At 40.0% G+C, this 17934-nt stretch overlaps 1 protein-coding gene across 17 annotated transcripts in view; it reads left to right on the top strand.

The window, feature by feature from the left end:
- TNIK (TRAF2 and NCK interacting kinase) overlaps positions 1-17934 on the top strand; it is a 458011-nt gene that overhangs the window by 415006 nt on the left and 25071 nt on the right. For all 17 annotated transcript variants that reach the window (XM_068281022.1, XM_068281018.1, XM_068281020.1 and 14 more), the window contains 2 exons: positions 13261-13439; positions 16089-16206. In XM_068281022.1, coding sequence (XP_068137123.1) covers positions 13261-13439; positions 16089-16206 — 297 coding nt within the window. The remainder of the gene's footprint in view (positions 1-13260; positions 13440-16088; positions 16207-17934) is intronic.

Here is a 17934-nt window from a genome sequence, read left to right as displayed (position 1 = left end):
CGTATATAAAAAAAGTGCATCACCACTGCATGCATGAACACATCTATACACTGGTAGTATGAGAGAGCCCTGATGCAGTATATCTGCCCTGTGTCAGAAATTTTGGCTCAGCTAAATGTGCACTGTGTCCTGTGTGCAGTATTGTGCAAGTCACTGGCTGTGTTCTGCCCTTAGAAAAGCTTAACATACAGTTAAGCACCAAACTAACATTTGTATTTCTAACCTGCTTCCTTCCCTGTGGCTTACTCTTGACCTGCTCTGCTTCCCTCGATGCTGAATGTCTCTCCCTTGCTCAGAGCTATAAGAAAGCAATAGATGAGGTTAGTGACATCGATTGTAAGTTTCCGCTGTAAAATCCGTCTTAGGGTTTGGATGTGATCATCGTCAGCAGATCCTGTGCTCTCATTTCAAACTCATTTACTAAACCATGTACTGATATCCAGCATTCACTTTTTTTTCAGTGACGGAGTATGTCATTCTCATGTTTTACCTCGTATGGCCTTTAATGCCCTTTGACAGGAAACCTACTACCATAGATTGTACATCTGTGACAAGAACAGCAACAGTCATGTACATATGTGTTTCCTTGTCCTTCTCGTGGCATTTAAAAATTTAAAGCACATCTCCAGGCACACATTTAAGAATGTCATATAGTAGCTTAATAAGTGCTCAAATGTTACATGTTTTTGTACATAGCTTTTGCTTAAAATCTTGTCTGGAAACTTTGATCACATGAGCAGTTAGTATAACTGAGAGAGCTGTTTTCAGTATAACTGAGAGAGCTGTGGGTGTGGCTACTGCACATGCCTGGATTGCATAATTTTACTATTCAGACTGAATAAAAAGATAGCACAGACTTGATCTCTTTGGTAATATTGCAGCTTGTAGTATTGCCAGTCTGTGTTGTAGGAAGTTGCCAATGTCTAGTCTCCTAACCGTGAACAAATTATTTTTTGACAACATCCAATCAATGCACTTAAACAGACAAAAAAAGCTCTGCAATTCAGTGCCTACAGAAATCTAGGCACATATTTGTGCCTGGAATGAGGTTTTAATAAGGTGAAGGTGATACTTCAGTGTCAGCGCATGCAGAAGGCCATTCCTTCCTCCTCACCATGTGTGTCCATGTTTGGTTTATGGTGCTGGCTGCTGCTTTGTGCTGCTTTTAGGCTTGTTGCCGGATTGTAGACTGAAGGAGTAGTATTTTTTGTATGTTTGTTTTTGACTTCCCCTTGCAATGTCTGCTAATCTGAAAACTGGAAGCTAGATAGTATTATGCTTTTATTTCCTAAAGATACTTGGCAGCAAGAAATTGGGGAAAACAGAAAGTGAAAGGTCATTTATAGCTCGGTCGTTGATTTGCGCATAAAGTTATATAGAATGTATATTTTTTCTGTTTAAACATGGTCTGGGCACCTGTCAGAATCCTGGCCAATTCAAATGGTGCATTATAAAGAATTGTGTCATCTGATGTTATCGTTCGTGAGAACTACTTGTCAAAATGTTCAGTAACTACTTTAAAAAACTGACTTGGATTGCCTATCTAGAGTGTTTGGATACAGAGATCTGGGCACTGCAGCCTTGTCCCTCTCCGTTCAAAATTAGCAGTTATAAACAATTATAATATCCTGTTCTGCCTACCCAAAGAAACTAGAAGGAGAGGCTGGCAAGACAGTGGCATGGAGCTTCTGCTAGTTAGGGTGGGTCACTGTAGCAATAGGTTGCCTCCTGCAGGAGATGACATCATTATTGTTTACAACTGGCAGCATGAATTGGGCAGGTATTTTGCTACATTCTGAGGATATCCCTTACAGGTGGTCCAATTTAAACCTGCCATTCCTTTCACACAAAAAATACATAAATAAAGGTTTGAACTTTACAGAGTATAACATTCACATCATATAGATGAGTTGGTTATATTCATATCAATAGCTAGTCCCCAGATAATTGATAAAACCTTGGTCATGTCAACATTTGAAAATGACTATTAATCACCTTGGCACTAATCTACTTAAGGCAAGCATGGGCAAACTTGGCCCTCCAGCTGTTACAGAACTACAAGTCCCACAATGCATTGCAGGAGTCTGACAGCCACAGTCATGACTCATAAAGGCAAAAGCATTGTGGGACTTGTAGTTCCTTAACAGCTGGAGGGCCGAGTTTGGCCATGCCTGACTTAAGGGAACCCAACAGGAAACCTCATAGGGAACAGTTCTCCAATCACAGCACCCTCTTACAGCACAAAGTGTGATTGGCCAGATAGTGTGAGTGTAGTGTCTACAACCTATTGGAAACCTAGAAGTCTGAGAGGGTACTGTCCGCCCATTGAGGTTTGCTGAATTTCCCTAAAGAGTTTTCCACTGGATCCCCTAAAGTAGACTAGCGCCATCACCTTCTGTTTACTGAATTCGAGGTCTTGCCCCATCCCTTCACAATATTTCTGATCTGCTTATCCTCCCTGACGGTATGATTATTTCCAGATTTTAGGGTCTTTTCAGCACATTTTAGACCCTAAAATTAGGAAAAAAATCATGGCACCAGAATGCCTGCAGCAGCCCCTGCTCTCACTCACCTCTCTGGGCTCCAGTGCTGCAGTTTTCCCTCCGTCCTCCCGGTGGTGCTGTAATCCTGTAATGAGATCACTGACTGCAATCCCACCAGAGTGATTCAGAGCCTTGGAGGACAGGAAGGAGAAGTGGCTACCAGTGCCTAGACCCCCGGGAGGTTAGTAAAAACACTGCATTGAGCTCCTGGCGGCTAGCACGAGTATAGCTTGATAATACCACCACCAAGGAGGTTAAGAGATCATTTGACTTTTCTCAGAGCTACAGCAGGTGCAGTTTTGCACACAGTAAAGTTGCTGTAGGATTGGCTTCAAGTAATGGAATGCTTGTAGAGCTTATAGAGCCCTGTTGTTAGAAGTGTATTTTTCAATCATTTATGTAAGGCTGCCTATAATGCAGTAAGTACACCTAGTACACCTAGTCAGTGTATCTTTTTAGGCTGCTACCAGTATGCTTTGAACAACATTTCAATAAATCAGCTAAATGTCATGGCAAAATAAAAAGTAGATTGATGCGAAAGATCCTTCTTAAAAACTCTAGATCCAGTTTTCATATTTGATTGTAATGCCTTATTGATGTGCATCTGGTCCTTATGGATAGCCAGTCAATTTCTGGCACACAAAATATATGAATGAAACTTTGGAGATATCAGTCCCTAACAATCACGCAGCTTGTTTGGTTAATGCTTTTAACAGTATTTCTTCCATTAAAGAATTCCTTCATGTGATGTGCTTCTTGTGTTGCAATTGTGTGACTAGATATAACAGTTTTCATTCCTGTAGATCACTCTTGTAATCTATACAGCTATATAGATGCTCAATGTATATAGGCTATAACTCTCTCTATACACTTCACTATATTATGCTCCCAAAATCTAGGAATTCAGTAATTTTCTACTTTCATTTATACTTAACTAAAGTTATTATTTTACAGGGATGTGTTTCAGAGAGGTCATGCAGGGTTGACAACCTACACATTTACTAAAATCCATTACTGGTCATTCATAGTCAACTTTTAATTTGTTATAATTTAATTGTGAATTATTCTGGTTCCTGTAATCCATCTCTTATAGAGCAGAAAAAAACAATTATCTAATGGAAAAATGTAGGTGACACTAGCCTGAATGCCAGGTGTCAAATTTGGAGGAAACCAGGCACCGCTTATCACAAGGCCAATACCATCCCTACAGTGAAGCATGGTGGTGGCAACATCATGCTTTGGGAATGTTTATCAGTGGCAGGAACTGGGAGACTAGTCAGGATAAAGGGAAAGATGTAGGCAGCAATGTACAGAGACATCCTGGATGAAAACCTGATCCAGAGCTCTCTTGGACTGGGGCAACGGTTCATGGGCAAAAGCCTCCATTTCAGTCACATTCTTAGGCTTGCGTGCTGCAACTGCTTTCTTTAAGTCTCACCAGAGGTTCTCAATCGGATTTAAGTCTGGTGACTGCGATGGCCACTCCAAAATGTTAGAGCCTTTAACCTCCCTGGCGGTCAATTAAATTTGCCAGAGAGGCAGCGCAGCACTGTTTTAAAAAAAAAAATGTTTTAATCCTGTAGCTAGCCTAGCGCTAGCTACATGATAGCCGCTGAGCAGCGGCATCCTACCACCCACTCCAATCGCCTCTGGCGACGGGCGCGATGACGTCACTGACGCCATCGATGTTGTGACGTCAGATGGAGTCCCGATCCACTGATTGGCCAGGCAGCGGGGGGGGGGGGGGGAGGCACCCTCTAACGCGGTGGGTAGCGGCGAATCGGCGGCGATCGTAACTAACACGCAGCTAGCAAAGTGCTAGCTGCGTGTATAAAAAAAAATTATGCAAATCTGCCCAGCGGGGCCTGAGCAATCCTCCGCAGCGGCTTACCCCGTGTCCAGCACGGGTTTACCGCTAAGGAGGTTAATCTGCAACTATACTCTAGTGGACTTGGAGGTATGCTTGGGATCATTGTCCTGTTGAAAGGTCCAACATCTCCCAAGCCTCAGGTTTGTGATGGACTGCATCACGTTTTTATCCAATATCTCCTGGTACTGAAGAGACACGCTGAAGCTTCCCTGTACCTGCAGAAGCAAAACAGCCCAAAGCAAGATTGACCCCCTGCCATGCTTCACAGTAGGCAAGGTGTTCTTTTCGTCATATCTTTGTTTCATCAGTCCACACAGTCCACAGAACACTATCCCAAAACATTTGTGGTAGTGTTCTGTGGACTGATGAAACAAAATTAGAACTGTTTGGGCCCATGGATCAATGCTATGTTTGGAGGAGGAAGAACAAGGCCTATGAAGAAAAGAACACCTTGCCTACTGTGAAGCATGGCGAGGGGTTAATCATGCTTTGGGGCTGTTTTGCTTCTGCAGGTACAGGGAAGCTTCAGCATGTGCAAGGTGCCATGAATTCTCTTCAGTACCAGGAGATATTGGATGAAAATGTGATGCAGTCCATCACAAACCTGAGGCTTGGGAAACGTTGGATCTTTCAACAGGACAATCATCCCAAGCATACCTCCAAGTCCACTAGAGCATGGTTGCAGATTAAAGGCTGGAACAGGCTGGAGTGGCCATTGCAGTCATTAGACTTAAATCCGATTGAGAACCTCTGGTGGGACTTAAAGAAAGCAGTTGCAGCGCGCAAACCTAAGAATCTGACTGAACTGGAGGCTTTTGCCCATGAAGAATGGGCTAAGATACCCGTAGATCGCTGCAAGACACTTGTGTCAAGCTATACTTCACGTTTAAAAGCTTTTATAACTGGAAAAGGATGTTGTACTAAGAATGATTGTCACTTGGGGGTTGAATAAAACTGATAATGATGTGAGCACAGAAAAGACATTTGTGGTTATTTCATTATAAATGTTATGTTATATTTGTCTGACTAACAAGTGCCTCTTTGATTTAATTGTAAACAAGATGACTGAAATGATCAAAATCAATGTCAAACTGGCCAAATCACTCAATTTCAGTGGGGGTTGAATAATTTTGAACACAACTGTATAATGGATTTTGTAAATTGCTGCGTTGATCAACCCTGCATGGTACCTATGGATGACCATCTGTGTGGCGTTCATGCTCATTACTTGTTGTTGGATAATTCAGTGTCTGGGAAAATATGTATGTTCTTCATGGCTGACTCATTGTACCAAGTACAAGAAGATTCACGTGTCTGTTAAATCAACCTTCTGCCTCACTGTTCCACCTAATGCAGATCGCTTTGGAGCATGTCTTTTTTTGTGTGTGTGCTTGTTTGGGGTCACACAGAAATTTGGGACATAACATACTAATAATCCCAAGTTTTCTGATGTCCCCCACTTGATACTTCTCTACAGGCTGTTATCACACAGGCAATGCCCGCGGATGATGGAAAGATCATGCCGCGGAGAGTGAAAACTAAAAACAAAACGGTAAGAAAACGTCTTGCCCTTTTCAGAAGTTATTTCTCAGTCATAGCACTGCCCATCATAATGTTTGTTTTATTGACATTGGACTATGTGGTGAAATTGAGCCTTACATTTTCAATAGCATTGGAAGGAGCCACTTCATTGTGTTTAGCTACTCAAAACGAAGTAACAAATAAACTGGGTTGCAATACTACTAATGTGCCTAACTTGGGTTCTGTGATAAGCCAAAAATGCTTTTATTTCCTATTTTGTTTTGATTTAGAGCAATTACAATGTTGAATTAATTTGACCCACTAATATGTGTAATTTGTAATAAGCGTTATGAACTAATTGTAATTTTTAAATTGGGCTTTAAATTAATAAATATTTGCTGTTCTGTGCCCCAGTTGTGAGAATTTCAGTTTCCTGTCTAGACACAAAGTAGCATAGTCAATGGGAAATAAAACTTTTGCTTTTTGTTGTTGTTGTTGGTTTTTTTTGGGGGGGGGGGGTAGAATGGGGAAATGTTAGAATACTCGTTTGCCTTTTAGTGTTAATCCGCCAGGGAAAAAAGCGCACAAAAAGACCCTAGCATTTTCCTAATATATTAACACTAATCAATTTTATTTTAAATCAACATATCGATAATGCAGCATGGAACACAATAAAAATGCTTAAAAGCAATTCATCTTTCACTTAACTCTATGGAGCGTGTGATAAATGTTTCAGTCAGTTCCACAAACTAAGTAAAAAATACTTAAAGAGACTAACAAAAATGTCATCCTTTTTTCTACTATCCTACAACCTATTCTAATGTGCTCTGGCTTACTGCAGCACTTTCTACTATCACCGTCTCTATAATAAATCAACTTATCTTTATCCCGTCAGATTTGTCGCCCTGTGTCTGGAAGGCTACCAACTCTTCAGTGTTGTTGATCTGTTATACACGCCCCCATCCCCCTCCAGGCCCCTCTATGCACACTTCCGTGTGTTATTTACATTAGGTAGCCTCTCTGCTCTCTTGTCAGTGAGAGAAGAGAGCTGCCTGCCTTTTACAAGCTGGATAAATCGTCCTCTGAGCTGGCTTGGCTGTCACATACTGAGGAATTACAGACACAGAGCTGTCTGCAGAAAGAAACAATCAGCCTGTCACTCTTCAGTGGATGATAGCTGCAGGGGGAAGAAGGTAAACACACAAATGATCTCTTGAGATTCAAAAGGAAGGCTGTATACAGCCTCCTTGTGTAATGATGTATTTTGTATGTGTTGACATACTGTACATCAACCTACTTCTGGTTTTGGTGGCCATTTTGTTTATAAACAAACTTTTTAAAACTGTTTTTGACTACTTTTAATGCGGCGGGGAGCGTCGAAATTGTGAAAGAGGGGAATAGGAGATGTCCCCTAACGCACTGGTATGTTTACTTTTGTGCGATTTTAACCATACAGATTCTCTTTAAAAGCAATTTATCCTCCAATCAGTAATCAATTTTTTGGTGTCAGTGATAAACATATCACGTCGACAAATAGCCACACAACTCAGAGTATAATGCTAAGAGATGGAGAGGCAGCCGAAATAGCTGTCAAATACATCCTTGATCTCAAGATTATATATACTGTATAGTTTACTAAACTGGCCACAAGCAGTACAAAATAAAAAAGTGCTATAATGCAATCATCTTTCGATTCCTATATAGTATAAATGTTTCACTCATAAATAATGGAAGTGAGATGTATAAAATTGTTAAATGGGTAATAACCTGTACCCTAACAACACATTTAGCAAATCATAAGAAGTAAGCCATTTATTTTTGGTCTCTTGAGGACTGGTAACTATATTTTTCTTAATGGCTTACATCTTATGATTAACTCCACTGCTGAACATACCCCTATGGTATAGGTTATTACCTGTTTACCAATACTGTTATATGGCATCTTCATTATTTATGAGTGATATGTTTATAATATATATGAACTGAAAATTATTGCATCTTAGCACTTTTTTTCTTTTGTATTCTGCTCTGCTTGAGGCCAATTTAAACTATACAGTGTATATGATCTATAATCACGGACGTATTTCAGTGCCATTGTGTCTCTTGGGATTGTGATATCAGTGGTGTAGCTATTTGTTGACCTGAGATAAGTATCTTTAATACCATGGAATTGATAACGGATTAATTGCTTTTAGGTATTTTTAATTCCACCCTTGTTGCATTATCTACATGTTGTTGCACAATAAAAGTGATTACATTAAATTATTTTCCAAGTTCCAGGGTCTTTTTTGTGTTTTTTTCATTTTATTGCTGCCTCTCTTGTCCTGTCTATGGGACTACAAGTTTTCATACTAAAGCAACAGAGATCCATGGAGGTTCCAGAGATAGGTGAGGTGGGAAAATTCCCTGATGGAGACTCAAACTGTATAACCCACCAAAAGTTTCCATCATATTTCCATACTATTCAAAACAAACATAAACTTGACTTTAAAGTGCAATTCAAAGAGTCTAGGGGCCTGATATACTTACAGTAATCACTATTGTAGTAGGGGTGATTAATAAGATGCAAACAATTTATCCTTGGATTCACATTTCATGTAAATGTTATACAGCTTGAAGTAAGGAAATTATTCTAATTGATCCAATGTCAAGCTGCATATAATTTATATGACATTTGAATGCAAGGAGAAATAATTAGCCTCATATTCATCATCCCTAATCAACAGCTTTAAGGGCTAGTGATGGCTTAATGCATGCCTAATATATACCAATGATTCAGTTACGACAGGTGCTATGCAAAAAAAACCTCACATGCTCATTTGGAAAAATTGGCAACTTTTTCCCAAACATCAGCACACACTCACCATCCAGACTGTTGTGCAAAATAACTCAACAGCTGTGCTCATATTTCTTTAGGAATAGTAGCTTATGCACTTAATTTGTGTTCCCCTGATGCAGCTCTATTGGGGTGAAACATGTTGGAATCGGGGTGTTTTAGGATGTTGTTGGTGGGGTTTCACTCTGATGGCAGATCGACTTGTGAAATGAGAGGGTGACATCTATTATTCCTCTGCCTACTTGGTAACCCTAAGGGCTCGTTTCCACTAGTGCGGCGTGCGTCTGCGAGATGGGATCACAGGCAAATCCCATGAGCCGTGCCATGCACAGCTATGGGATTCACAGCCTCCGCAGCGAATTCTGTGCCTAGTACCGGCCGAATCGCTACCCCAGTCTCCCCTATGGCAGAGTTTCCCCGTGCGATTCATGTGCGGGGAAACTGCGGAATTGTGGCGGTTTCCGCGATAGTGGAAACGGGCCTTAAAGAGACACTGAAGCGAAAAAAAATAATAATGATATTATGATTTGTATGTGTAGTACAGCTAAGAAATAAAACATTAAGATCAGACACATCAGTCTAATTGTTTCCAGTACATGAAGAGTTGAGAAACTCCAGTTGTTATCTCTATGCAAACAAGCCATTAAGCTCTCCGACTAAGTTAGTCATGGAGAGGGCTGTTATCTGACTTTTATTATCTCAACTGTAAGTGAACTGTTTACTGTTTCTCTGCTAGAGGAGAGGTCATTACTTCACAGACTGCTCTGAAAGAATCATTTTGAATGCTGAGTGTTGTGTAATCTGCACATATTATAGAATAATGCAATGTTAGAAAAAACACTATATACCTGAAAATAAAAGTATGAGAATATTTTCTTTGCTGCTAATCTTCTAGTAATTATTCATAGTACACAACCAATTCATTATATCATATATTTTTTTTCGCTTCAGTGTCTCTTTAAGAGGAATTGAAAATAGTAGTGACTGGCTTAACAGATGGGACAGTTGTCTGTGTATATGACTGTTTAGGTAAAATAAAGGTCAATAGTTCATATATTTTTAGCTTCTGTGACACTCGGCCATATGAGACAATACAACATTAAACATGTTTAGCTGCTATACAGAAAATAAAGCTCTGGGATCCTACAAAAAAGGTAATTTTAGGAGTAGGAGGATAGATGCAGTTCTTTATCTTATTAGTTTATTTTCACCTCAGGTTTCCTTAAATTTTAATTGAATTTACCCTCTTGAAGCAAGTGCTACTGAGTCAGGCCCCTGGTCAGCTAGTGCACAGTATTATTTCTTTTCCTTTATTTTATGTTATATATTGGGTTGTAAAGCAACAGTGTATATAAGTTAAATTGACCATATGGGTGATTCCCTGTATTCAGTTGCCCATTATTAAAACATACTGCAGAACTTAGAAATCCTTGTTTTTAATAGTGTGTTTGGCCATGGTGATTCTGTAGAACAGTTTAATTGCTGGTTTTGTCATCAATGAAATCTTGTTACTGAGGCATACTTACAAGCTTGTTTTAAGGGTTTAGTCCACTCAAACCTTATATTCTGAGCAACTCCTCCCACCTCCTCTTACTTTACTGGCTGCAGCAAAAAGCAGTTGTACCCCTACTCTTGCACTTTTTGTAAGGCCATTAAGATACAGAGTTATGCAGAACTGTCATAATGACCAGTACTACAAGCTGATTTTGCATCTATGGTCTCTGGCAGGCATTAAAACGGATGGTTAATTCAGAGCATCATGATGAATACATTTATAGTAATAATTTTGCTGAGAATGACTCTTAAAGAACACCTGAAGTGAGAGGGATATGGAGGCTGCCATATGTATTTCCTTTTAAGCAATACCAGTTGCCTGATGATCCTGATGATGCTCTGCCTCTAATACTTTTACCAAGAAGTTTTAAATCAGGGTGATGCCATTTATTGGCTAACTAAAAAGAATAAGAATAAGCAAGCTTTTGGCTTTGCAGCCTTCGTCGGGCTTAAAGAGAAACTCCAACCAAGAATTTAACTGTATCCCAATCAGTAGCTGATACCCCCTTTTACATGAGAAATATATTGCTTTTCACAAACAGACCATCAGGGGGCGCTGTATGACTGATATTGTGGTGAAACCCCTCCCACAAAGAAATTCTGAGGACCGCGGTACTTTTGACAGTTTGCCACAGTGTAACAAGGTTCACAGACAGGAAATAGCTGTTTACAGCTGTCTCCAACGGCCAAAACAGCTAGCAGCAGCTACAAAACCTGCCCACAGTAACAATGTCACCATGTAATAAATGTCAGAACGTAAATCGGGGAGAGGAAAGATTTTACAATGAGCAAACACTGACTAAATCATTTATACATAATTATTGTAAAAATGAAGCACTTTTTTTATTACACTATTTTCACTGGCGTTCCTCTTTAAATCCTGTTTTCTTGCAGGCTGATGGTACAGACAGCTTTATATATTTTAGCCATACAGCCTGAACAAGCATGCAGCAGATCAGGTGCTTCTGACATAACTGTCAGATCTGACAAGATTAGCTGCATGCTTGTTTCTGGTGTTATTCAGACACTATTGCGGCCACATAGATTATCACGGCTCCCAGGCAATTGATATTGTTTAAAAGGAAATAAATAATGCAGCCTTCAAATACTTCTCTCTTTAGGTTCCCTTTAAGTCACAGTACCAGAATAATGTTTCTTATCTCACAGATTTCTAAAAATATGTCCCAGAACAAGTCTCGCCAGTCTGTAGCATCCTATTTAATGGGCTTAAGACAGATTTAATCTGTTGCCAATATATAAATGTTTAGTTGGCGAGCAGTCTCCCAGTGCCTGGATTAAAGCGCAAATTAAAAATGGTTATATGGTGAGGATTCAAATTAGCAAACACCTGACAGAACAATAACTCATCTCTGAAATATTTTTTTTAAAACCTAATTTTAAATGGAGCATTTGCTTTCCAAACAACTGCTGATCCACCACAAGCCCTTTTTAAGATGGCAATACGATTGGTGGTTTACTGGCATTTGGTTCATGCTGCCAGTAAGTTCTGCTGCTGAGCTGCCATAGTAGCCTCAGTAGGCCACCTATGGGCCTGAACACATTAATGTGCGTCTGTCTGCTTTTCAGCAACCTTTTATCCATCTCTAACACTGATGTGTTGCTGATAAAAAGTCAGAAGCGCGCTAGAACGTTAAGGCCCTTACTGCTTCCTGAAGTTACCATGTGGTCAGCTGCTGTTTTCGCAAGTAGAAAATTAGGCTACCCACTGCCCTTCACCACAGCAGGCTTTTGACAAGTACCTCTAAAAATACTTACAAATGACTGTCTGCTACTTTGCACTTGTCACTTCAGACACATACACAGTTATCACAGCACTCCAACTCTTCATCTAAAATATCCCTAACCCTTTTCTACGGTATTCAAAAACAAAGTGAAAGTTTTGCTTTGACTTGAGCTTTAATATTACTGTGTGGTATAACTTTCACTCTGGATGAGGCCAATTTGAAGAATTCTAAGCCAAATATGCATGCTGTAAATACTGGCAAAAAAACCCTACTTTTTACAACTTTCTGTTGTGTATTTGGAACCTTCAATAGAAGTCCTTCAGACTCTGACGACTAGCCACCAGTTTTGCGTTGCATGTGACAGACTCAAGTTATGCTATTCCACAATGATTGTAGCACACACTATTAGCAGATAGATACGTGCTGCTGTTTTTGTAGGCCAATTTGCATTTCAGAAATACATTCTTTGAAAATAAATAATTGTGGTAATTATATGTGGTAATAATGTTTTTTTTCCTTGAAACCTTTGTTATTGCATTGACGGCTACATTGGTCACTAATTAGGGGGAAATGGTAAGACCAATGCTTTGTTCGTCATTTGCATGTTTTCTTCCACAGAACAAGCCAAATCATCTATAGAGTCTTCATGCTTTACCACTTCTTCACCTACATTGCTTTAAAGCATGACCTAGATACTGACTATATCCTCTACTTGCTGGCTGTGATGGTGCTGTAAATAAGCAAAGCTGTCTTATTATCATGTCAAAATCACAGTAAGCTGAGAAAATGCAATTTTTTGGTTGTTTTTTTATCAATAAATGCTATGTTACTCAAAACTGTATAGTTACTACATATTTAATATAGATCAAAATTAAGGATGCCAATAGGTGTGTATGAAATAGGAAATATTTTCCAGCTTACTATGACTGATATCTCTGATTTTCACAGAAAGTGTATCCATCTGTTCTGCACACCAGGCATATAATGGTTGGAAATGCGTCTGTCAGTAAGACTGGCTCACGATGTTCTTTTTTTGCCTTAACCGTCTGTCTAAATGTGTGTAACTTTATTGTTCAGCTACTTTCCCGCTGGTTTGGCTGCCGCTGAGCGTTTACGTCAAGGAGGTGGCACATTTTATTCATAGCTGTGTTTTTGGTCTAGGTAAACAATAACATTTCCTCTTTTTTTCAGGATCTCACTGCCTTGGCAAAGGAGTTGAGAGAGCTGCGCATTGAAGAGACAAATCGGCCAATTAAGAAGGTGACTGATTACTCTTCATCCAGTGAGGAGTCTGAGAGCAGTGAGGAGGAAGATGGGGAGAGTGAGACTCAGGATGGAACTGTGCCAGTTAGTGACATCCCCAGACTCATGTGAGTGTGCCTTTAGTGTTCCACTGTTAATGATACTATTAATGATTAACAGATGTCTACACTGAATCAGAGTCATTATTCATCCTGTGTTTAAACTTTTCAAGTGGTCAAAGTTGTGCAAGATCTTCTGCTATATGTTCATTTAGCATAGAATAATGCAGGATGGTCTTAAAGGACAACTGTAGTGAGAAGAATATGTAGGCTGCCATATGTATTTCCTCTTAAACAATGCCAGTTGCTTGGCAGCCCTGCTTATCTATTTGGATGCAGTTTCTGAATAACACCAGAAACAAGCATGCAGCTAATCTAATCAGATCTGACAATAATGGCAGAAACATCTGATCTCCGTGCTTGTTCAGAGTCTGGCTAAAGGTATTAGAGGGAAAGGATCAGCAGGCTAGCCAGGCAACTGGTATTTGCTTATAAGGAAATATATATGGCAGCCTCCATATCCCTCTCACTTCAGGTGTCCTTTAAAGTTTTTATACACAGGCATATACAATTTTTTGTTCCACACCTACTGTTGGTTTCATTGGAATTCCTTCAACTACACCCTGGTTAGACTAGTGTTTAAATATTAAAGATAGTCTGTATTGTTAAAATCGCACAAATTAAACATACCAGTGCGTTAGGGGACATCTCCTATTCCCCTCTGTCACAATTTCGCCGCTCCCCGCCGCATTAAAAGTAGTCAAAAACAGTTTTCAAAAGCTTGTTTATAAACAAACAAAATGGCCACCAAAACAGGAAGTAGGTTGATGTACAGTATGTCCACACATAGAAAATACATCCATACTCAAGCAGGCTGTATACAGCCTTCCTTATGAATCTCAAAAGATCATTTGTGTGTTTACCTTCTGTCCCCTGCAGCTCTCATGCACTTAGTAGTACACTGGCTGATCGTTTCTTCCTGCAGACAACTCTGCCCTGTGTCTGTAATTCCTCAGTATGTGTCAGCTAGCTCCTTTCACAGCCTAACAGAGGAGGATTTTTATCCAGCTCTCTTGTCTCACTGATATCTGAGAGCAGAGACACTGCTGGCTTATGTAAATAACACACACACTGAAGTGTGCATAAAGGGGCCCGGAGGGGGGCGTGCATAGCAGATCACGCTGAAGAGTTGGCAGCCTTCCAGACACAGGGCGACAAGTCAGACAGGGGAAAGATACATTGATTTATTACAGAGACTGTGATAGTAGAAAGTGCTGCAGTAAGCCAGAGCACATTAGAATAGGTTTAGGAACTTGTAGGATGGTAGAAAACAGGATGACATTTTTGTTACAGAGTCTTTTTTCAGGATGTATTGATAATGTAGACTCCAAACCTGAGTTCTAGATTCACTCACTGTGTGTGGAGGAAGTCACTGAGCACTCATTTACATCTACGTTACCCGTTTTAAAAGTGGAAGCCATAAACCACCTTCAAATCCCATTCTTTGTACACAAACCGAGTATGCTCTTGCACATTCACATAGAATTACTCTGTATACATTAGGAAGAAGTTCTCATACTGTGCTCTGAGTCAGTTTTACTTCAGTACAAATTTAAATACAGGATACACAGAAGAGTGGAATAATCCCTCAACAGTGGGTGGTAGGTTGTAACAAGCCTGTCAAAACCCAGTGCCTACTGAAAGATGCATTGATCCGCTTCCTACTGTTTATTCTATATTTCATTTTGTGTTGAAGTAAGACTGACCCAGATCTTGCTTGCTGTAGCTATTATGAATGGTCTCGGTTAAGCTGGGTAACTTACATATGGGAATAAAACAAGGAAAGTAGGAAAATAATTGGGAATTTTTCTGCCATTGTAGGTGGTGTGCTATTCAGCGGCAAGGCTGGTCAGGTTCACTTGGTAGGAAATCATGCTGTTGGCATTTCTTAACAATATAAAGAATGGTGATTGAATTTACCCAAGACATTTACTTATAACCAAAATAAGAAAACAGTGGTTGACTCACCTAAGGGGGTGCATGGATGGATAGACCTAACTGATTTACCATAAATGAAAAATGCAAAACCTGTTATATTTTATCAAACTCTGAGCAATTAACTAAAATAAACCTATTGGGTGAAAACAAAAATTCTAGGAAGGCTCCCAGTAGTCCTCAGTCCACTTTTTGTTTACTTTCCAGTTGTCTTTTGTCCAGTTGTGCTGCAAGTTGTTAAGCAAGTGTTGGCTGTGTATCCATCCTGCCACTTGGGGTTACTGAGACTATAAGAAAGAAAAGTGGGAAGTGGGTGTGTAAATAGAAGCCATTACCCTTTGCCTATTACTGGAATGGATGGCATGTGGATGATCATCAGAGAAGTAGTAGCCTGGAGCATCTTCACAATTATCCCAGCAGGGCTGAGTGAGAAGACACCTGTAAAGGAAAGAAGAAGGGGCTGGGACCAGCGGGAACCTTCCCAGAGAATTCCACATATTTTATTTTTCTTTCTATAGGCTCATTTTAGTTTACTATCTGTAGTTCAATTTAATGTATTATAAGTTTACCTTTTTTTCCTTTGTTAAATACAGAAGTATTGTGCCATTTTTCTGTGTTTTTTTTTTTTACGGCTTATTTCTGTATGATGGTTTGTTGCTATTCAGTGAGCAGTACTATTCAATGAGCACCACAAATGACATGTCACAATATTGTTATGTGCAGACCGACAGGAGGATCTGGAAACAATGAGCCATATAATGCAGGAACCCAAGGCCTTGAAAGCTCCCCGTCTGAGACATTCAGAAGCATCTCAAGGGAAGGAACGTTAATGGTCCGAGAGGTAAGCCAGAAAGGCCTGCAAAAGGATTAAGTGCTAGTACTAACAATTCTCTTATTGTTACATTCCGCATAAATAACTTCGCAGAACTAAAAATGTCACCACTTGTGATTTAATTTCAGAATGTAAATCAGGGAGAGGAAAGATTTTACAATAGGCAAAAACTGATTAAATAACCTATAAATTAATATTGTAGAAAGCAAGTTATTTTATTAATTGTTGTTTTCACTACAGTTCCTCTTTAAGTTTATTCCTTATCTAGTCCTGATTCTTCCATATACATCACTTCGTAGTTTCCATAAATGCAGAGAATGTCCCCAGAGTCTCCCTTGGCAAGCTGGTGTGATAATGAATGCAGAGAAATGCGTAGTAAATATTTTATATTATCCTGGCAATGCCTCGCTGTACTTGGTATGCACATGTGGCAGCTGAGAGGATTGGTGATTCATATTCAGGATTTCATTAAATAAATGTCAGTCCTGCCAGCACAAGCAGGATGGGATTCAGGGAGAGCTGACATCAAAGATCATTTACTTCTTACCGGATCCATCATTTTATCCTAGAAAGCTTCGCACTTCGATGGCTTGAATTTTATGCATGATGGAGATAGGAAGAAACAGAAAATTACGCTGGGTCCAGTGTTCAAATAACTCACATAACCTGGTGTGCATGGAAGGAAATAGTGTCTGTGTTTGAATATCCCCTGGTGGTGCTGCGGCTCTGACTGGACGTAGATTAAACGTCGCACTGAATCACGCATCCCTGCTGATCTCGCCGATCTGCACCCGCCGCAGTTCTGTAAGACGGCCGAGCTCTGTATGCAGGTCAGGAGCAGCTTTCATTGGCTCTTGACCGTGTGACCTTGGAGAGCCAATCACATTGGCTCCCATTGAGAGACAGTGTCAGGAGCCAATGAAAGCGTCTCCTGACCGGCTTTCAGCACTCTGCTGTCATGGTGACAGCAGAGAAAGGAGCCTGCGACGATGGGGCAGCACCGTGAGCAGCGGTTATGTGCGGCGATTCGTCGGGAGGTGGCGTTTTACCGTAACGGCAGTCTCTGGTCCTGAAGGGGGCAGAGGCTGCTGGTACGAAAGGGGTTAAGCAGGGTTCAATCCTGCCTTTTCCTGCATGCAAATTTGCTTTTTTTTTTTTTTTTTATTAAAGCAAGGTTTATTGAAACAAAATATCCGGTCCAAATAAGCACAAGTATAGTAAGAATGTAGCATGTCAAGAAGCATACAATCATGTGCATCAGAACAATAGGATCCATGTTCAATAAAACCTTGAAATAAACAAAACAAACAGGGCCCTACAGCACATAAAGCAGGTAAGGTAACAAATAAATACATCAGCCAGAAGGCCACAGAAAAAGAAAAAAAAAATATGAGAATTTCACATGCGGAAAAAACACTCACAGCGGTGCAGTATAATTTTGCACATGGTGCATTTTCTCCTTGGCAATCAGCAATGTGGCAAACCACATGCATTGGAATACACACAAAGGTGTATAGTGTCTGAAAATCCATGTGCAAAAAATTTTTGCATTTTTCAAGTGTTAACCCTCCCTGACTTTACATACACGTTTTCTCATCATGTTACATGTCACTTCAGGTACTCTTTAAGGCATATCGTATAACTATATAGTCACTTTAGGAGGATTTCACTGTAGGCCATACCAAACTGTAATTCTGCTTTTACTTTCTATCAGATTCTGTGTTTAATCTTCTCAAT

The sequence above is a fragment of the Hyperolius riggenbachi genome, chromosome 4, assembly GCF_040937935.1.
Source record: "Hyperolius riggenbachi isolate aHypRig1 chromosome 4, aHypRig1.pri, whole genome shotgun sequence".
Taxonomy (NCBI): Eukaryota; Metazoa; Chordata; class Amphibia; order Anura; family Hyperoliidae; genus Hyperolius; species Hyperolius riggenbachi.
Note: the sequence above shows the minus strand (reverse complement) of the source record. Positions and strands in the feature narration are given on the sequence as shown.